This window comes from Crotalus tigris, unplaced genomic scaffold (assembly GCF_016545835.1).
Source record: "Crotalus tigris isolate CLP2741 ecotype Arizona unplaced genomic scaffold, ASM1654583v1 scf7180000017638.2057652, whole genome shotgun sequence".
In the NCBI taxonomy this organism is placed as follows: domain Eukaryota; kingdom Metazoa; phylum Chordata; class Lepidosauria; order Squamata; family Viperidae; genus Crotalus; species Crotalus tigris.
In genome coordinates this window covers 1,299,986-1,322,158 of record NW_024096531.1, presented here as the reverse complement: position 1 = coordinate 1,322,158, position 22,173 = coordinate 1,299,986, and the positions used below count along the sequence as shown (strand labels likewise).

At 48.0% G+C, this 22,173-nt stretch overlaps 1 protein-coding gene across 1 annotated transcript in view; it reads right to left on the bottom strand.

Moving 5' to 3' along the window:
• PITX1 (paired like homeodomain 1) overlaps positions 1-22,173 on the bottom strand; it is a 43,298-nt gene that overhangs the window by 15,022 nt on the left and 6,103 nt on the right. The window contains exon 3 of the mRNA XM_039334870.1: positions 2,034-2,183. Coding sequence (XP_039190804.1) covers positions 2,034-2,183 — 150 coding nt within the window. The remainder of the gene's footprint in view (positions 1-2,033; positions 2,184-22,173) is intronic.

The window sequence follows — 22,173 nt, the reverse complement described above, 5'->3', positions numbered from 1 at the left end:
AGACTGAAGGCAAGGCCCCAAGTGACCTTATGTCCCCATCAGTTCTCAAGGTGGGCAATGAACATTAAACCTTCTCTGCCAATGTGGTCTCCCTCCACTCCTGCTCCTCTGAAAAGCTGCCCTCCCTCGGGCCTCAGCACAGCTCCAGAACTATCACTCATGCCAGCTTGATGGCCTTTGCGCTGTTTTCCACGACAAGGAGTGAAAACTAAGCTCTGGTGGGCCTAAGCAGGGAAGGTGCTGCTTGCTGGAGCCCTTTGCACCATTAGGAGCTAGAGCTTGGCACAACCATAAGGGACCTCAACTTACAAGGACCCTCAGCTGTGGTGTTCCTGCCCTTTGCAAACCACTCCCGGAAAAGCTGCTTAAAAAAAATAATAAATATGATGACTTGACTTGGTGAGAAGGCACTGTGGTTTTGCTGGGCCTGCTTCTACTAGTGTTCCCTCACTTATCGATGGGTTTGTTAAGAAGCCTAAAATTTATTTCTGAGACAATCTAGAGGCAAAGGTGTTATTTCAGAGCAATTTGACTTGCCTTATTATTGTTCAAATTCCCAGCACCTGCTTAATCTGATTCCTTATATTAAATATAACCGGTGGCTCCCTATTATACTTTTCCTACTTGGTGTTACTAAAATGCATTGTGTATCTTGGGACTTGGTCTCTTCACCCTTTCTTCCCATGCTTGGAGAAATTGTTTCTGCCACTGAATATGTAAACTTTACAAAGGGGCTGGTCCCAGGGTAGCACAAGCCTAAATTCAGCAATAAGTAGTGGGAGTGACTAGAAGGACTGCACTGCATCTTAAATTTATTTCAGTTTTAGTGAATTCAGCCAGATTTATTCAGATACGCCATTAATTTCCACAAGATCAGATGTCACATTAAAATGCAGAAATTATTTGGAGTTTGAGAATTAGATTCTACTCTTGTGTGTGCCTACTAATTTACTAGTTAAATCTTTTCCCAAAGAAATATCCTACTATTTCCTCACCCTCCTCCCAACACCTTTCTAGACTCTGAGCTGTCTCCACGCTTTCTTAGGTGTTTTAGGTTGCTGGGAATTTAGAATTGCTGGGAATGGAGAAGCTGCTTTCTTAGGTGTTTTAGGTTGCTGGGAATTTAGAATTGTTGGAAATGGAGAAGCGTGAAGGATTCTCTCTGGGGTTACGGCCTGTCATCGAGGCGTTGCTCTTACTCATTTCCAGGGAGTTAACTTTCCCAAGATTGGATCCGCGGGACACCCAGGGGAACTTTCTCAAGCAAGGAGCGCTGCTGTGCACTTGCATTTCGGGACGGGGGGGGCATTTTGCAACCCCCCCCCCTTGCCCTGAAATCGAAGAGAACCGCTTCTTCAGAGCAAAGGCTTTTCCACGTATGTATGGAAGAGTTGCCAACGTTGGACAGCATAACTAGCGTTATTTTGGACTTGTCGATTTACGCCCGTTCACCTGCAAATAGGGCCGACTAAAGACAGAGGGAAGCAGCCGCCGGTGCCCTTTGAGACAACTCTCTCCTAAAAAAAAAAAATGCCTCTCCTCTACAAAGACACCTTGGATTAAAAGCAACGCCGGGCGGAATAAGACGTCTGCTCGTTCCCTCGCCAGGGCCTGAAACTTTCTTTCCTTTCTCCTCTATCTCTTTTTTCCCCCAGCCCTGCAGGGAGATCCTTTTACACGTCTACGCTGTCCAGACTGGAAAATAAACCCAACAGGGCTGCAGCGAGCTTGAAAACCCGGAGCCCGAACGGAAGGGCTCTCCAAGAAACTCGAGGGCTGCCCATTTTGGGGAGCAAAGAATAAAAGTGCCAAGTTAGCCTGGGAAATTTGAGCGCAAATGCCGTGGCAACCGAGAGGGCACGGTTAATCTCGACACCCCCCTCGTCCTCACGTTCAGGCGCCCCTAAACATGCGGATCCCTTCGCCTGATGAATCGCGCCCTCCCGGGTAGGGCTGGAGGAAGGCAGGGGCTCCTTCCGCTTGCTTCTCGTAAACCTCCCCCCCCCCGCCCCCCGTCCCAAACTGAGCGTTACCTGGGACCTCGGTGTCCGACGATTCGCTGGCCGAGTTCTCGATCTGTTCTCTGCCTTCGGAAGACCTCTGCAAATGGAAGCCGGAAGCCATGTCGTGGGGCGCCCCAGGGGTCCGCAGGTTGTCGGGGAGCCTTTCCAAATTCATCCCACCTTTAAAGGAATCCATGAGCAAGAAGAAGAAGAAGGCTGAGTCGTAGCCTGCGCGCGGGCCCTTTGGAGTCTGCCTGCTCTCGGCTTGCAACCTTTGATTTTCATACAAACTTAGGAGAGAGGGAGACCTAGCTAGAGCGAACGGAAAAGCCAGAGGCCGCCGAGGACGGTTCCGCCGAAGGCTGCGTTACTTCGATTTTTTTTTTTGTTTTAATGTTTACTTTTAATCCACTAAGATTCGGCTTGGCTGGCTGTAGGGCAGGCACCGCCGAGCTTCCGAGCGGTCCGATTTCCCGGGGAAAGAGGCAGCGGCGCCCCCCTTCTAGATAGCGCGCAGGAGGGAGGAGGGGGGGCGGGCGAGGAAACCAGGCGAACCGCTTGGGGTGGCCGAGATTCAAGTGACCTGCCCTGGAACGAACGCCTGAAAGTTGAAGCAAGGCTCCGCCCCCTCTTTCTTCCTTCCCTCCCTCCCTCCCTCCCTCCCTCCCTCCCCGCCCCCACCCGCCTAGGAAAGTTCAAAACCTCCCCGTCCTCCTGGCTATTAGAAGATCCCGGCCATCCAGCTCTCTCCTTCGCCTCCTGCGAGCTCTCCGTCCCGGCGAGCCGGAGCGACCGAGGGTGGGCTTCGCGCATTCGTTAAAGAGACCGCGCCCGCTCCGCCTCGGCTTCTCCTGCCCTCGACGCTCGCTTCCTCCCCCCCCCCTCCCAGCTAAAAAGCCGAGCGAGGCTCTTCTCCCCAAAGACAGTTTGAGTCCCCCCCCCTCTCTCTGCATTGCCCTCTCCCCCCCCCCGCTCCAGACGGTGTGGTTCATTCCAAGGTCCGCTTCACTGAATTCACCAGAATGGGGGAGTGGGTGGGGGGGGGAGAGGAGGAGATCGCTTACTCGGGAAGGGTTTCTATGGAAATCCGCCTTACTGGAGCGAGCATTTACTCGCCTGTTCCTCCCGGCGAATTTTAGCCAGAAAAGCAATTTGTATCCATCTACGTCCTAAATAGAAAAACCGGTTGCTGTGGAAGTCTCCAGGCTCAGGATGGATGTCGCGTCTGGGATTGATTGGCCTTAATTGCAGCGAATGTGTGCAAGGTCGGCCTTCTCTTCCCCCTTGTTCAACTACGTGACTCATGTAGAGTGCAATCCTAAACGCATTTACTAAAGTCCGTAGGACCTGTTTCCGAAGAAGCAAGCAAAAAATGCAACTCTTCCAGGGATCGCACTGAACTCAGATTTCGAATAAGTCAGTCAGTCCTTCCACATTTATTCCGAAGTATTTTTTTTTTCTCGTCCCGGTCAATAGGACTTTACTTTGGAGAGCCTTTGAGTAAATTTCATGCGACCGATTTTTGAGTTAGACGTGCACATTTATAATCTGCATTAGAGAATATAACTTAAATGGACTCCAGAAAATGGTAGAGGACAGGAAGACCTGGAGGAACGTTGTCCATTGGGTCGCGATGGGTCGGACACGACTTCGCAATTAACAATAACAACAACAAGAGCTTCTAAGTGCCAGGAAGTAAAAGGGGGTATGTTATTGTTAGTTGCGAAGTCGGGTCCGACCCATCGAGACTCCATGGACAACGTTCCTCCGGGCCTTCCTGTTTGAAAAGCTTCACGGTATTTTTTGGGGGGGGGGGACGGGGGGGGAAACTAATAAAGAATTATTAATGCTTCTCCCAATTTTAGGAGGGGGGAAAAACAATTCGAACATTTGAACAGCACAGACTGGATCTCCTCTTTGCCTTCTGCTAATTTTCTGGTGGCCCGCAAATGCTGGCTCAGGGAAATTTCCCCCGCAGTTCTGAGCTCGGAGAGAGGAAATATAATAGTACGATAGGTTGAGAAGAATTTGTTTTCATGGATCTCTGCCTGGTGTCTTTGGACGGGGAAATCGAGACTTCAGGCCCCGGCGCTTTAACCACAATCCCTTGGCTTCTCCAAGTCCAACTGGAATATTTTTTCAAATATTCTACTGTTTTGTTTATTTAAAAAAAAAACACCACCAGGCGTTGTTTTAGGTGTCACTATAAACAACTGAGTAAGGTGCCTCCTCCGTTAATAGTATTGGCCTTAGTGAAGAGCCGTCAGATTTTCTTCTTAAATCTCATCTGGGTCATTGAGAACCTTTCGCTTAAGGCAGTGTTTCCCAAACTTGACAATTTTAAGGCATGTGGACTTCAATTCCCAGAATTCCACAGCCAGCGTTGCTGGCTGTGGAATTCTGGGAGTTGAAGTCCACATGCCTTAAAATTGTCAAGTTTGGGAAACACTGCCTTAAGGGACACTTTTCAGTTCTATCAATCTGGTGACAACCACGCGACCCAACCCGTCGAAGTAAATGGGATCTGCCAGGTTCATAAACAACGCTCCCATTCCTAGATCCCCGCGGAGTTTCCTCTCAAACCACCTCCCTGCCATTTTAGGTCTGCTTTCGCGTTTCCCTGGCCACTCCGGCATTCCCCACCCCCACCCCACCCCTCAAAGCCCTCGACGGGAGCTTTGCCACGAACTTTTGGGATATTTAGGTAGCGGCGAGCCAACGCCAAAGCCGCCTTGGCCTCTCGGTCGCCAAGCGCTCGGCCTGAGGACCGACGGCTTCAGGAGAAGAGCCGGCTCTGTCTGGCTAGTTCAGGACAGATCCTCCTCTCGGCTTTGGTTTTTCCGCACTGCTGGCGGGGGCGGCCGGGCTGTGGGTGTGTGGACTCGCTTGGGGGGTCTCCAGCCCGAAGCGTTTGCCTCCGGCCTGGCCTTCCAGCCCTCTCTAGAGGGCTGCTTGCAGATTCCTCGAGCTGTTCGCGGGGGCGACGGGGGGGGCTCATCCCATCCCACCCCCCCACCCAAGTTCTGGCCACTCCGTGCTGGCCTCGCGTTCCACTCAACGTGGAGGGCGGTGGGGGGGGGGAGAGAAAGCCCTGGGGTTCACACCCGGCCGGGGCGCAGCACAGCGCGGCGCACGCCTCTCCAACCCACGCCAAGCCGCCTTCCCTTTCCTTCTCTCCCGGGCTTGGGCTGCCGCCGCCGCCGCCGCCGCTGCTGCCGCCGCCTTGCGCTAGCATCGCCGGGAAGGCCGACCATGACAGGGAGGGTGAACGTAATAAGCCAACCTCGCGGTCTTTGCAGTTCCCTGCCTTGCAGGAGCCCCCGCAGTTCTCATCTGAGAAAGGCGGCTGGGGCGCATCTCTGGGCTCCTTCGGCCACCCAAAGTGGACCGAGCCTCTGGCAGAACTCGCCAGCCGCCGCTGTGGGATGGGGCGCCTCTGTCGCCCCTGTAGAGCGCTCTAAATCGCCGGTATGGAAAAGCCACGAAGAGGGCATCGGGATCAGGCTTTCTGCCCACCCCCCTGCCCCGTTCCCCCGAAGACGGGGCTGTTGATTAGAGTAGGTATTGGAGATATAACCATGGGTTATCATGTTATTTATACTTCCCCCCCAAAAAAACCCCAAAACCCTGTTTCGGACGATGACCTACAAAAATATCTATTTTGGGGACCTAAAGAAAACAGCCTACAAGGCCCGTTGGTAAAATGCGTTTTTTAAAGAAAAAAAATCCACCGTAACTTCACGGCTGCTTGGATAGCCCACAATTGTTGTCTTTCGCCTTTGGAGGTTGGGTTCCCACATCATATTAAGCCAAGGTTTCTTTAACTGTGGTTTAGTGAATAAATCACAGTTGACACATTTATTCCACAAGAAGCTATGCCATAAATTATGACTCATCAACCACAATGGCGAGATTCATTGAAGCGTCTCTAAATAATAATAAGGAAGTGGGTGTCATATCGTGGCACAGCAAGTCCTGTGAACGTAGCTTTTGGGTCGAATTCATATTAAGGGAGATGAACGTAGTTCCTAGGGACGTCGGTGGCTCTTAGGTCAGTTCTCCCCCCCCCCATTGGTTTAAGGGAGGCCGGGTTTCATTTAATTACAGACCCAGCGCTTCAGCAATTTCCATCGCACACTACTAATTTCATATGATGTGTTGTCCAGCACCAAACACATTAATTTGCAGGAAAGGCCAAATGACCCACGCTTGCTGGAAGCTTTCTCTTAACGGGCTAATTGGAGAGAGGGTGGACACCCGACCATTTCTGTTCTGGGGGAGAGGGGGGATCTTTTTCCTTTCCCAGTGTGGAGCGCTTGGCTGCAACCCTCCAGGGAGGGATGGCTCTGAAAAACTCGAGTTCCAAGGCTGCCAGGCAGGGGCAAACTTCAGGGTGATTTAACCCCCCCCCCCCCCCGAGTTTTAAAAGCTGCGAATTGAATTACAACCCTGTTCTGCACGAGTAAAACAGACTAAAACATTCCCCGGAAGGTCAGGTGAATTTCTCTTATCTGCGCCTTCTGGACCATGGGACGGCATAACGTTCAGACCGCCTTTCTGGGGTGGAGAAATACGGATGGAATTTTTTTACAGAGAGAGAGAGAGAGAGAGAGAGAGAGAGAGAGAGAGAGAGAGAGAGAGGGAGAGGGAGGGGGAGAGAGGGAGACAGAGAGAGAGAGAGAGAGAGAGAGAGAGAGGAGAGGGAGAGGAGAGGGAGAGAGAAGGAGAGAGGGGGAGAGAGGGAGAGGGGAGAGAGAGAGAGAGAGAGGGAGGGAGAGGGAGAGAGAGAGGAGAGAGAGGGGGGAGAGAGGGAGAGGGGGAGAGAGGAAGGGGGGGAGAGAGGGAGAGAGGGAGAGAGAGAGAGAGGGAGAGAGAGAGGGAGAGAGAGGGAGAGAGAGGGAGGGAGAGGGGAGAGAGGGAGGAGGGAGAGAGAGGGAGGGAGAGAGAGGGAGGGAGGGAGAGGGGAGAGAGAGAGGGGGGGAGGGAGAGAGAGGGGGGAGAGGGGGGAGAGAGGGAGGGAGAGACAGAGAGAGAGGGAGGGAGGGAGAGAGAGAGAGAGAGAGAGAGAGAGAGAGAGAGAGAGAGGGAGAGGGAGAGGAGGGCAAGGACCCCTTTTCTGGAAAAGCCAACTTCTGTCCATCCCATTCTTTCAGTCCGCTCTCCTTGGGTTTCTGCAACATCATCTCTCAACTAGGAATGGAGGGCGGCCAGAGCTGATTTTTCTCGCGTCCACCACAAAACCAATCGCTTTTGGGAGGGCGTAGTTCAGAGCCTACCCACAGCCCAAGAAGAACCGCCGAGTGAGTTCTTCTCTCTGCCGCCCAGCCAGCTAGGCTCCTACATTTGCCCGCTTCGGGACTTTTTTTTTTTTTCTTTTCCCTTTATCCTGCCGGAATCCAGCAGCACCACCACCGCAACCGCGCCGGTTGAGATTCCCACCTTAACCCCTAAACCAGTCTTCCCTCCACCAGGAGAAACCCGGGGAAATCTGTTGCCAGAATCTGTCAAGTGTCAAAGGAGGGGGGGGGGGCGGCTCCGCAGTTGTTCTCAGAGTTCGACTCGGGAACTGGATTCCCCTCCAGCAGGTCAACGGAAGGAATCATCAAGCCCCTCCCCCCAACCAATTTCTTCTGACAGTCATTCTCGCACATTAAAGCCCAGCAATTCAAATCCAGACTTTTTGAGCGAGCTAATCAGCCCCTTTAAACGGGTCGAGCTCGGCTCAGAGGGAAACAGAACCCTCCGTAACGGCGCTGCGGGGCTGGATGGGCAAAGAGCCATCCATCCGAGGAGGGGGAGCCCGAGGCCCCTTCAGATGCTGGTCAATCCCCACTTCCAGCAGCGCCACCTGGCAAGGCAACGGGGGGGGGGCGTGGGGTTCAAAACCTTTGCCCTTCTGATAAAGCAGTAGGCAGGTCTGGCCCCACGAGCGAGATCTTATTCCTGCTCTCTCCCGTGCTCTCTCTCTCTCTCTTCCACTCCCACACACCCCATCTCAGCTTCAGGCTCCAAAAGGTGACCTCTGAACTTTAACTGCTGCCTAATATTTGCCTATGCTGAGCTCAGAGACAAGGAAAACCACTGGGGGGGGGGTAGGAGGAGAAACGATCGAAGTGCTCAAATAATCAACAAACCAACCCATCCCACGACATCAGTTTCAGTTAAACGAACTCCCAGAGTCCAGTTATTTCACACTAGTCTTATTCGGCCTCCTCTATTACCCCCAGGCCAAGTAATAAGTGGAAAATATGTCAAATAAAGGCTGAAGGTTGGGACACAAGGTTAGCACAACTTTCAGGAAAGACCCCAGCTTTACAGCGGCTGCTTTCATACAACCAATGAAGCTTGATTAGGGTTGGATTCTTCTTTAGGGTTTTTTTTTTTTTTGGGGGGTGGTGGTGGTGGTAGTGTTTATTTATTTATTTATTTATGAGACTTATATACCGCTTTAAGTGCAAGCACTCTCTAAGTGGTGTACACCAGTAAGCAATGTATATATATATATACATATTTTACATTGCCCCCAACAATCTGGGTCCTCATTTTACCTACCCCGGAAGGATGGAAGGCTGAGTCAACCTTGAGCCGGTGAGATTTGAACCGGCTGACCTGCTGAACACAGTCAGCTAAAGTGGCCTGCAGTATTGCACTCTAACTGCTGTGCCACCTCGGCTCCTTTTGTAAGTGTTATTTTGGGGAATGGCTTACCATATTGAGGAAACCCAGAAGATGGATTAATTCAGGAACCTAGTGAGGGTTAGGAACCTAGCCTACGTTGGCTCCATTGTGTGCCAACAGACAGGGCTGGTCTTTGGGATATGTCCAGGCTCCTTTCAATAAATGAAGCAGAGCCCCTCCAACATAGCTGCCTTGTTAACCTCAGAAATATCTGGAATAATAACCTTTTGCTTTTAAAGAGGAAGGTGGGGGGAAGGGTAAACCCGTTGCCTAACTGTATCACAAATTAAGCCTGTGGTGCTCTAACTGCTACACTGAATAACTTTTCTGGAATGTCGTTTGGGAATTCAGCAAAAGACACCAAAGGCTTCTTGGATTTTAGAAACAGGAAACAAAGGCCAGACAAGGTTTTGCAGCGCAACTACAATCTTGCTCGACATTCGCCTAACGTTCAGACAGACTTTCTCTCCTCTTCCTCTCCTCAGAGAACGCTGCTCTTTTCACGAACACTTTGCTCTTTTCACGAACACTCGTGTCGGAAGGCCTTTAGAAAACAAATGTTCTCCAGCTTGCGTTGGCCAATGCCTTCCAGGTCGGTAAACACAGGTTCAAGCCATAGTCATGCATCTCCTGCCTTGGAGAAAGTCCCGTTGCAATGCCTGGGGCTCTCTTGGGAAGAGACATTGTTGGGATTCACCTGTGCCAAGTTGTGGTTCTATCATTTGCTTTTGCATCAGGCCGAATGGCAAAATAACAAAAATGCCCCTAAGCAGGTTCAGTGTGTGCCCTTTCTATGCCAACTTAACCAGCAGGGAAAACAAACCTGGTGAGCCTGCTGCTATTGTTGAAACTACTTCCCAGGGGCTGCTATCCTGGAGAGACAAACTTCCTATCTCCGGGTTACAGCTTTGAGGGCGACTCTTTTGCTGTCTTGCCCTCCCCTCCCACTTTGGAAAAAAAGGAACGTCAATTCTTCTTATTTTTCACTCACCGTGTTTTCCAGTCAGAACAGAAAATAAATGCCAGTTCTAAGCATGGCCCTTCCAAGAAGCATGGGGCTGCAATCCTCAGGGCTCCCTTTGAGAAGGGCTCCAGTCAAGCTGGTCCTTTCAACTCCAGGCTGCAAAACTGGCCTGGTTCACCTGTTCGTTTGTGGAGAAGCAGATCTCAGGGCCAAGTGGCAGCCAGGATGAAGGTGAGAGGAAAGGTGGAGCCAGGGAGAAGGTGAGCCAAGGAGAAGGCAATAGGGACTGCTGGGGATGACCAGAAAGAAGGAAAGGGCTTTGAGAAGGTTCCAGTCCAGAGATCGAAAGAGCCAGGTGGAAAGATTGACTCCATCTAAAGCCAGGGTGGTGTAGGAGGACGTAGCAACCGCCTTATGTTAGTTTGCCACTCAGGTCTGGCTGCCAAGTAAGAAAGGGTTCATCTGGATGTACATGAGAGCAGGACTGAGCAGTCGATTCTGGATTTGCTTTTTCAAAAAGTTTTGTTAACTCTCAATACTAAACTTCACCCAAGCACGGAGTCAAAGGGGAGGATCAGGGACTATCCTGTTTACACACAGAAGTGGATTTCGATACAATACAGGCTCTTCAACCAGGGCTTATCTAATGGTTTTCAGTGAATGCATTATGCTTATTGCAGAAGATGGGTATGCTGGGTCAATGTATCTGCAGCGTAACCGATTAAGAAATAGTCATGATTGGAGGAGCTTTCATTCAGACCTGATTTGAAATAAAGACATTTCTTGTGGCCACTGTGAAACTGACTTTGAAGTTCAGTCTTGGAGACAAGAATCCTTATTATCAGAGCACCAAGGAAAAAGAAAGGGAAGCATTTTTTTTTTAAGTGAAACAACATACTATGTTAGTGTCGAGTATCAGTTCAGGCCTTTTTGCAATCAAAATAAGCCTGAAGAGGTTTATTTAAGAGCAAATGGCACTGAGCGCAGTGAGCTTTACTTTACAATACTTGTAATTCAAGTCCGCAGCCTGAATGTATGGGGTTGTTTTGTTTTGTTTTTGAAGAGGAAAGATTGTTTTAGTGAAATAAAACAAAGGGCCTAACTATTGAAGATTTCCTCAGCTACTAGTGTGGTCTGCAGGACTGCCTGGAATTATTTTTGGTGGGGAGAAGATCAATACTACCGAGATATCTGGAAGAAGAAGGATGAAATGCCTCTCTCAGTAATTATTCACAAGTAATGGTAGTTAATATAGCAATAGCAATAACATTTAGACCTCTATACCGCTTCACAGTGCTTCACAGCCCTCTCTAAGTAGTTTACAGAGTCAGCATATGCCCCCCCCCAACAATCTGGGTCCTCATTTTACTGACCTGGGAAGAATAGAAGGCTGAATCAACCTTGGGCTGATCAGATTCAAACTGCCAAACTGCTGGCAGTCGGCAGTCAGCAGAAGTAGCCTGCAGTGCTGCATTCTAACCACTGGGCCACCACGGTTCCTTTGTAATATATTTCTTATATTACAAGAAGAACATCATGGAAGTTAGAGGAACTCTTTGTCATTTTGGATGTTACACAATGGGGGGAGGGATTGTTAGCAATAATGGGGGAAACAAAAAGAGAAAAAGTTGTTGAGTGTTATGAAAAAGTTGCACTTCTTGAACTATGGACTATTGCACATTTGGCTTCCTCAACATGTGTAAAGCATTTCTCTCTGGTGTCTCTGCCATTCAGCACGACAAAAAGTTCAAGTGAACTCCAAAGCTATAAGTATATTCCAGGTAAAAACAGATCTTGGATGACACAATTGGAAAAGCCAGAATAGGCCTGCTTCCTCTGACTTTATGTCCAGCACAATGTGGTAGGCTTCAACTTTCATCCAGCATGGCCAATGGTGGCTTTAAGTCCAATCTGCTGGAGCTTCTAGGTAAGGGAAAGCTGGAGCTGAAGTACTGGGTGTGATTAGTTATTGATGTGACTCAATGTAAACCAATTTAGCATGTTTACATATTTACAATTACTTTAATCTCTTCTACCACTTGATCAAAAAGCTGTCGTCAATTTTTGACAATCATTAAAAGATGAGAAAAAAAATAATTATATTTTTACACTGTAAAGATAAAGGAATCTCATTCTCATGAAAATCAATTCTGATTCTTTAAACCTAATAATGGCTGACCATTTTAGGAGAGGTGGAGGGATGCAACATTTGGAGCATTATGCTTTACAAGGATCCATGAATGGCCCAATGACCATGGGGGCAAGCTAGAATGAAGATCAAAGGAAGCGTGGGAGAAAAGATAGGAAAGTCCTTCATTGTTCATGTTTGCTTTAGTTGCCTCCTTCTCTGGGGAGGCTACCAACCTCTCTGATTTAGCCTAAACAGGATCTCAGGATTAATATTAGAAGATAGACCAGATATGGTCTGTTCAGTGTAACTCTTTGTAGGGATTCTCTAGATTTCCTGATAAGGCTATCTGCTCAAGGAAGAATAAGTTTGCAAAAGCTGCTTATTAAAATTAGGATCAATGAGAATTAGCAGATAAATCCCAATAATCCTATATGCAAAATTAGAAGAACAAAGTCTCAAAGTGTAAGTACAGAAAGTACAGAGATGTAGTTGGGGCTGAGATAAAATTGCACAAAGGTGCCATAGCTTTATTATGCTCTCATTACTGTAAGATGGACAACACTTTGCTCAGGTGGGAAAAAGATTTGTCCTTGTTTTCCCTTTATTGACCTTTCTTGTCTATTTCCCCACCGTAATAGGATGCTGGGTAGTCAAGGGAGATGGAATCACACCTTAGCATGAAACTTGAGATCTTGCTAGCTAGTTCCATTTAGAGGCTACACCACCAGAATGGTTCAGACAACTGTGCCCCGAATGGGTTTCTGCGTTGGTACCTAGCCTTTGCTTCTCCCCTTGATGCCTTCTAAATCGATCCATCGGCTATCCTCTTTTTCAAGGGCAGAGGCGATATTGAATCAGGTGCTCATGTTTGGCTTTATGGTAATTTTTACCGGGATATTTGTAAGGCACTTCTAACACTTCTTTTTAGTTCATTTCCCAGATAGACAGAATGAATTCTATGCGCGGCTTCTTTCGGTGCCTAAAGATTCCCCGAAATAACTCTTGCTGCTGCTAAGTTTGTAACTGTAGCCTGTAATATTTGTGTTTTGTTAATTGCAAAGTAGCTCAAGCATGAACACTGCCTTTTTACTATGTGCATTATATTATGTTTTTTGTTGTTGTTTGGGTATTACTGCTACTGCTACTGTGTACTGAAAGAGCAACGGTCTAGCGCTAGCGGCAGCACTCCCTTTCCCTCCTTTTGCAATTGTCCAAAGTTATGCAGGATTTTCCACTGTTAGCCCACATGCGCGTGTGCGCGCACACACACATGTACATACACAGATAGATCCAGTCTCCCAATGGAGCCTCAGGTTTGTGGCTTGGAGAAATGTTCCAAGCTAAACAACAAAACCACCGCAGTCATTTAGTCAGTAGCAATTTTCACTGAGTACGCTCTGCAGAAGTAGGACTTCTAATTGTCAACGCAATCAACATCCCTTCTCTCCTTCCAAGCACATTCTCTACCTGTAGCATTAAGAGGTTGCGGCAATGTTTTAATGTGGCATACCCTCATGGCATTGCCTTTGTCTCATCCCCAATTTACAGCAGTGGTAACTGAAATGTGTCTTTCGCTCTTCCTGTTTTAAAGTAGCATTTTCTCTCTTCTCCCAATACAATTTCTGCTATGAACATTCTGGCTTGGCTTCAGAAGTGGCATCTGAAGCAATGCCATGCCTGAACAGTGCTTTTCAAAACATTGGTTAAGTTTTATGTGGAGCTCCATAGAGATATGGGTTTAGTGCTTTTGGAAGAGATGGGTTGCACTTTAACCCAGTTATCCAGTTGGGCTCTTTGTTTTTCCCACATTCCTACATTCCTCAACCTCATTTCATCCTGAAGATGGTCTATGAGTGCATCCTTGAGAAGCAAGCCACCTCACTTCTTACATTTCTGTGTACCTGCAGTTCCATGGATCTGCTGAAAGAAAAGAACTCTGTATGTTATCTTTACATTTAATATCTGCACCATCTCTCCCTTTTTAATATATTGGATCCCTCTGATGAAGTTATAGAGTTTAGAACAATTTTATATGCAGAACTGCAAGGACTAGTCAACACAGTTACTAGGAGTCAACTCGAGGGCACCAAAATCAATCAGTCAAATCAATCAATCAATCAATGAATCAATCAAAAAGGAAATATCCCAATTATTTAGAGAGAAGGTTGGACCAACTGGCTTGCAAACAGTTATCGCTCGTTGCAAGAGCCAAGTGGCTTTGCATAATTGGGGATGGTACCCCCCCCCATGTTAGTCACTATGTTTGTACAGTGGGTGTAGATTTAAAAAAAAAGTTTTCCTCAATATATAATGCTGGATTTTAGTTCCCAAAATCCCCAGCCAACGTACTGGTTGAGAATTCTAAAATTTAGAACGTAGGGCTACATGGGGGGGGGGGGGAAGGCTGATTGAAAGGAACCAGACCGATTAGTTTGATTCGTAAATGACGCTAGCAAACCACTTATTATTTTCGTCTTATGAAGAACGCCGAGCCCCCCCCCACCGCCCCCCACGACGCCTTTTACCAGAAGAGAACAAAGATCGCAGGTTGGGTTACTTCATCTTACTTTGGCATTAACTTTACAGAATGAGGAACGTGGATGATTAAAGGATGCCTGCTTGAACCCCACATGCATGGGGGAGTTCCCCCCTCCTCCTTCTTCCCGGAATCTGCCAGGAGAGACCCCGAGGGTTCCTGTGATGGGTCATTTAACCGGGAGCGTGACATCACCCGCTAGCCTCCGCGCCTCCACCCGTCTCCCTCCGGCTCCCCATTCTGGAGGGCCAGCAATAAAACGACCACCCATAGGAAAGCTCCAATAGGGTTTTGCCTGGCCCGTCGGTCGCCTTCGGCTTGGAAGGGAAAAATTTTTCCTACCTGCCCGCCTGCTTTTGCTCTCTAGGGCGGATGGTGGTTTGTTCAGAACCCTGGTTCCAAGGCAGGTAGTGCTGGGGGCGGGGCCAGAAGAGAGAAAGCTCGGAGGAAGCGCCGCGCGGTCCTCGGGACGCTTCTTCGAAGGGGCGCCGGGTGGAAGCTGCAGAGAGGAGCGCAACTGAGGATGCCGGGGGCCTGGGAAAGGTGGATTAAACGGCCTTACCGGAGGATGTGGGGGGAGAGAGGGGAAAAGAGAGGCCTGCAAGGCTGCCATTGGTCCAAAAGCCAAAGGTGACTTTGTTGGCCTGAAGACCAATTCCACAATGTCTCCCCTTCGCCCAGAATAAACACCAGGACCGAGCCCGGTTTCCAGATCTCCTTCTTAAGAAAGGCTGCGTTTTGGAAGCCGCGCTTTTCCCGTTAAAACAGTGTTTCTCAACCTTGACCATTTTAAGGCATGTGGACTTCAACTCCCAGAATTCCACAGCCAGCGTTGCTGGCTGTGGAATTCTGGGAGTTGAAGTCCACATGCCTTAAAATGGTCAAGGTTGAGAAACACTGCGTTAAAAGCTTTTAATGTAGGCACACAAATCCAGGAGGTATTTCAAACACACACAACCCGTCCCGTCCCGATTCAATCTTGGATTCCCGCTCCATTAAACAAAGAAAAGAGGCTAGCTCCGCAGAGGTTGGTTCATTTCTGCTCAAAAGTCACCTGATCGAACTTAGCGAGTCTTAAACAGATAAGCGAACCTGTATAAATTTACGTAGTAGACTAAAAGGCAATAGGGCAAAATGTTATTATTATTATTATTATTTTTTGCTTTTTTCGAGGAGGGGGAGATTACTGTTTGGAGATCGCGAGATTACTTTCAAATCAACAGCCCGGGCCGGGTTCGATCACCCGGAAATGTGTGTTGGTGGAAGTAGCTTTCCTGCCTTTCAGGGAACGCACCTAGAACCAAGGAAATCCTGCATTAATTTGATACTAACGGTAGGCACAGAGCCAGCGGTCCTCATCCCCCTTCTCCTTCATCATCATCACTGCCGCCAAAATAAATAATTGTAATCTGATTTGGTGCTGGAGAAGACTCCTGCGAGTCCCTTGGACTGCAAGGCGTTCAAACCGGTCAGTCCTATAAGAGATCAACCCCGACTGCTCTTTAGAAGGCCAGATCCTGAAGTTGAAACTCAAATACTTTGGCCACCTAATGAGAAGGAAGGACTCACTGGAGAAGGGCCTAATGCTGGGAAAGACTGAGGGCAATAGAAGAAGGGGACGACAGAGAATGAGATGGCTGGATGGAGTCACTGAAGCAGTAGGTGTGAACTTAAATGGACTCCAGAAGATGGTAGAGGACAGGAAGACCTGGAGGAACGTTGTCCATGGGGTCGCGATGGGTCGGACACGACTTCGCAATTAACAACAACAACAACAAAATCTGATTTGATAAAAGTGTAAATGTCAAACTTCAGCAAGGAATCTTCCTGCTCAAGTTAATGCCGACATCCCTTCAGTTAGAACACTTGCGCTGCAGTATCAACCTTTAGTATGGTGCAAATGATCATAAACGGATTTATCAGCCCCTTTTAACTACTTTGTGGGTTAGATCCATACAAAGGTCAGTGCAATTCCATACTTTTTAAGGAACGCTGGGGTTAGTTTGCATTTAAGGAATACCCATAGCCTCCCTATTGAAAAATCCCCATTATTCTGATTGTTTAAGTGTTTACTTCCCAATTAATATTACCTCGGACCATTTTATAGCAGGTATTTCCCCCTTGACCCAAATTATTAACATGCATTTCTGTAAACCTCAAGTTTTAAAATTGGGATTTTATGAGACTTATACAACCTGTATTGCCTGAAGTGAAATTTGCCTGTAGACAATTTCAAAAATGTTGCTCAAGAAAACAATTTTATAAAACAGTTTATAAAACAAATTTTATATTCTTCTGATCCTACAATATGCTTACTGGAAATATATTCTACAGAAGGCTGCCATGTTAAGTATATTCACTCAGGGTAATTGGTTACATTTGCATGCAATTATTTATGAGTAAAGAATTTCCCTTAACTGATGTTCACAATATTGTGATATATCTATGGCATTTTACAAATTACATATCCATAAAGATGATAAAGTATAAATATTCTATAATCTATAAAATACAGGACATTTACAAAGAACGAATAGTGGATCCTTTATATATGGGCAGCTCAAACTGAAATCTGAATTTAAAGTAACTAAATTATTACATTCAATTAAACCTTAACAAACATTTAGAAACTACAGAATATTTGCATTAATAGATTAATAGCGAGCAGAGAAAATCCACCAAACTTTTAAATGCAATTGCTTGACTTGGGCACCTCGCCATTAAAAACAACAAGTTAAACCAGTATGGACCTGGTAGATCTTCAGTAAAAGAAACCTACATTAGCACTTCCCTTCAGGAAGCGAAGTTAAAATACAAGAAGCCCATCTGAAATGTCTATCATTGCATGGGAACAAAAATGGGCCTGGATGAGCACTCAAATAGACTGATCCAGATAAAAACCATATGTTCCCACAAACACAGAGGAGATGAATCGTGTTGCAAATCTAACTTCTTAATCTAGTATCAGTCTTAAAAAGAGAAAGAAAAAAAACAACTCTGATGCAACGTTTCTATCTTTTATGCATGCATACCAGTTGTGGGAGTCTGGAGAGCAAAAGGCTTAAAACCAGCAGGGTTGTTGCAAACATATGTTATCCTTGCGCTTATCTGTATTTGCATCTTTGGAAGAAAATGACCATCCTACACAATTCACTTCCCTGGTAGGGCACCACTAGACTCCCCGCCTGGGCTGATTTTGTGCAGGTTTATTAATGCTATAGAAGCTCACATTTCACGATAAATTACAGAGAATGATTAACTTGTAAACGATACCATTTCCTAACAAATGCCAAAGAGAAGCCTATTATAATAAACTGCTAATTAAAATAAAGTGATTGACTCTCTTCCGAGATGATAGTTTCTGTATTTCCTCTTTTTGAAGGAATTTAAAAGTCACTCTAGGGTTTTTTATTTTTATTTTTTTGTGTTTTTGCTCCGTAGGGAGGCATGGTCTCTAGAAGGAAAAAGTCTTAACTGGATGGGATAGAGGAGGCTCTTTTGTAAGGGCCAGTAGGCCAGCCACTGAAGGAATGACACGGTCCCTGCTGTCATGCAGATATATCAACACCCAAGTTGATGATGAAGTTGATCTGGCTTGGAGGGAAAAAGGTTTGGTGCAAACTTGAAGATTTTACTCCACACAAGTGAAAGTCTCTTTAAAAATGCCCCCAGCTGCAACTTTGCCAAGTGTTATTTTGTTATTTTGTTATCTTCTCCTTGGTCCATTTTGGATAATGGCTTTTCCCAACCTGGTGCCCTTGAGATGTACAAACCTGCAATTCCCCCTGTGCCCCAGCCAGCACACAGTAATTGCTGGTTGGCGGACTATGGGAGTTGTAATCCAAGATAACTGAAAGGCGCCAGCTTGAGCAAGGCTGGTCTAGAGTAAAGGGCATCCAAGAAGCTATGAGAAACGGCTTTGACTTCTTATCATGGAAGGAAGGTTTGCTCCCCCCTCTATGTTAGGCCCCTGAGCTGGACTCCTTTGTGTGCCTTTTGCCGACACAAAGTGACACCAGGATTTCTATGGGAAATATGTAACTATTTTATCACAGGGCAATGAATCCCTATGCAGCACAGAATGACGATGTGCCCATCAGCCTCTTGCAGACAACAAGAAAAGAACAATGGCTATTTTCTATCTGGTGGAGAAAAGATAAGTTCTATCTAAAAATCCGCAATGGGATAGTCATTGGCTTAATGAATGCACAATACTTTCTTCAAGGGTGAAGCTAAGAAGGCGGAGGCTGGGGAGAGAAGGAAAAATGCAGTAAAAGGGGAAAAAAATACCCAAGAACTGACAAAAATCTACATGCCAGTCCTTCACTCTTAAGAGCTTTTCTTAAACTTTAATTCAGCTTCTCCCAAAATGATATCTTCCCGGAATATAACATCATAGCTTTGCTTGTTGGGAAAACTGTTGTGGTAGTTCCAAACATCAGGAGCACAACATGTTGTAGAAGATGCCTGTTGGTTATTCAGTGTTGTCAATGTTGCCTTTCACAACATTCCACCAGAAAAACGAATGAGCAAGTCTGCAATTAAAATGGACCCTGCCCCAACTATCTTACTACCATAGTCGTAGCAGTGGAAATTCAAGAAAAAGAAGAGGGAAAATTTTCTGACCCTGGCCTTAAATTCAAAATTAATAGGCCTTATCCTCCCCCAATTTAATGGCACTTACATTGGTCTAGAATCTAGAATTGACATTCTTCTGAATGTTTGAGATAGTAGCTCCAGTTATAACTGGGATCTAATTTTTTTTACAGTAAAAGACCTCAAAACACTATGTTTTTCGAGATCACAGTAATATATTTTACGAAGTCTTGAACAAAAGCATAGCAGAGTTTACACCCACATGTAAAAGTTGGAACTGATCCACTGCCCCGTTCCATTTCTTTAATGGGAGAGGTTGATATGTATCTTAGCATGGTATGTATCATAGCATTCAGACAAAGGTCCTCTTGAATGCAAGAGGCGGGTGGTTTGCTTCCTTGTAAATTTGTTTAGGATTGCATTGCACTTCTTTCATTATTAGTGGATTTATTGAGGTCATTCTTAACATCTTTCCCCCTAGGATTTTCATGTCTATTTTATATAACCACATGTAATCACTCGATGTCTTAATCTCTGGGGAAAGTGAGAAACCCTTCCACAGTATCCATGTTTATCTTCGGGAATATAGATATATTCACAGTATTGATATTTAAATCTATAAAATTCCAATTGGGTTAAAGGCATGGAATGAGAATTCATTGCTTTGGATAGTTTTACTCGGTTATTCAAAATTTGTTTAGAATTCTGCGTGCAGTACATACATACATGCCCACCATGGTATTCCTTTGGGGGTAAACAACCTTTGGAGTTAAAGACAAAACAAAAACCAGACGAATTAAAGGGCTAGAAAAAGGAAACGTAGCTAAAATCAGTATCTACCCATCCCAATTCCTCTCCATGCCTTCTGCAAACCATCCTTGCTTCCATTATCTACGTATCCACAACTTGCACGCTTCTGCTATAGCTTATCATAAGGTACGAATGTGTGTGTGTGTGTGTGTGTGTGTGTGTGTGTGAATTCTGCAACATTAGCAGAATTCGCGGATGCTCCATCCATCTTTACTTTGATAGATAGGGTACACTCTTAATAAAATCGATTAAAGGCACTGCAGCTGTAGTTTGCACACCCTCGCCCGCGCAGACCAACTCAAAACGGGCCTCTGAAACTCAAGGCAGCCCCGTGGGGGGGGGGGGGAAATCAAAGCAAAAGATCCACCTGACTCCGTCGAACGAAGAGGAAAAGCGGCCTTTGCCAAGTGGCGACTCCGCGTCTGAAGGGCGAAAGCGCGCCGCCTCTGCGGTCTGCGCGCCCGGCGGGGCGCAAAAGAGAAAGCGGCCCCCTTCCTCTCTTCAAGCTGCCCCCTTGAACCAGCCCCAGTCTTCCTGTTCTCTCCGGCGGTCCCCCGGGGAGCAGATCCGCAAAGGAGGCGTTCGGGTGGGATGGGCGGGAGAAAGGCAACCCGCGGGCCTAAAAATCCGCTTCGCGGCGAGTCTCCTCAGGGCAGTGTTTCCCAAACTTGACAATTTTAAGGCATGAGGACTTCAACTCCCAGAATTCCACAGCCAGCGTTGCTGGCTGTGGAATTCTGGGAGTTGAAGTCCTCATGCCTTAAAATTGTCAAGTTTGGGAAACACTGCTTTGGGCACGCAGCCCGCTCGGCGCGGGTGGCCGGGGCGCTCGGAGCCCGGGTCCTCCCCGGGCGGCTCAACCTCACCGCCCCGCCCCGCCCCGGCCCGCGGACCTCGGCCAGCGAGACGGCGGGGAGCTGGAGGGGGGGGGTGGTCCCGTCCAAGCGACCGCCGTCAGGGCCGCCAGGCCGGCAGGCAGCCAGGCCTGTTTCGGCAGCCTTCCCCTTCCAGGCGTGCCGGGGAGAGCCAAGCGGAAGAGCCGCAGTAGGCCCAGGGCGACCGGCCCCGAAAGTGATCCTTGGCGGCTCTCCGTCCAAGCCGCTTGCCAGAAAAGCAGCGCTGGTGATTCCGGAGCCAGGGCTCCTTCTGACCGACTTTGGCCTGCTTTCCCCCCTCAGCTGCAGCGCTTGCAACCCGCGGTGGTCCGCGCTCGCTGGGGAGCCTGCTCGGCACGGCTGGGCAACATCAGCCGGGGAAAGAAGAGGCGGGAGGGGGGGGGGCAACCGCGGCGACTCGCCTCAGTGCCGGCCTTCTCGTGGGAGCGCCGGGATCTCTGGATCTGACTGGCGGCTGGGCAGCGCTTTTTCCCGGCCTGGAGTTTGCTTCCCTGCCCCCCCCCACCGGCGAAGCCGCGGCCTTGCTTGGAAGCCCCTGCCTTTTAGAGGAGAGGGGGAGAGGGAGGGGAAAGAGAGCCTCCTCCGGCCGACTCAGCGGTTCAGGTGGCATTGCTGGCCCCGGACCGTCTCAAAGAGAGTCAGATCAGCAACAGAATGGGCCTAATAAGAGCACCTTCCTAACCTTCCCGCTTTCGACCCGGTCAGAGGCCTTCGGCACCCCCGGCACCACAAGCCGGGAGCTTCCCCCCCCCCCACTTCCCTCCTGCAGGAATATCAAGGAAAGTGGGAGGAAGCCTGGCTGGAAAGAGGAGGAACCTCAAGCACGTCGGGTCTTCCGTTTAAGTCTGCTCCGAAGGGACGGCGGAAGGGTGGGAGTGGGGGGAGGAAGGGGAGAGAGATTTTTAATAATATACTCGCAGCCCCCGAACAAAGTCTGGGGGCAAAAGAGCAAGGGCTAAAAAATGGGAAGCTTAAGGGTTTTTTGTGTGTGTGTGTTTGTGACACAGACAAATAACACCCCAAAGCTTATTTTCGAAGGACAAACGGCCGGCTGTGCTGATCCGCCTTCACTTCAAGCCAGGGAGATCTCTTGGGTGATCTCAGTCACTCAGCGGAGGCGGCCCTTGGATAGGGACCACCTGGCTAGGCCAGGAAGTCCCAAAACAAGCAAGCAAGCAAGCAAACAAGCAAGCTAGCTAGCAAGCAAGCAAGCAAGCAGAAAATCGCTTCAAAAGAAGGCAACCAGCGACACCTTTACCTTTTCAACGGTCAGGTTCTACTGGGAGTCTAAACAGCTATGAGCAGCCTAGGGTCGCTGCGGGCCATTTCCAGAGCGCTCCGCCGGGTGTGGGGGGACGGGGACCCTCCTTCCTGAAACCCGAAGGCAGGCTATTGAGTGGCGGCTGGCAGATTTGGAGCCAGACCGAAAGGTTTCTCGGGGAAGAGATACACAAAGGCCTGGATCGCTCCTTCGCTTTTTTTAAAGGCAGAAAACAAAGAGAAGGTGAGAAAACATCTAAGGGGTGATCTTGTCCCGGCAAGACTTAGCAACAGGAGAC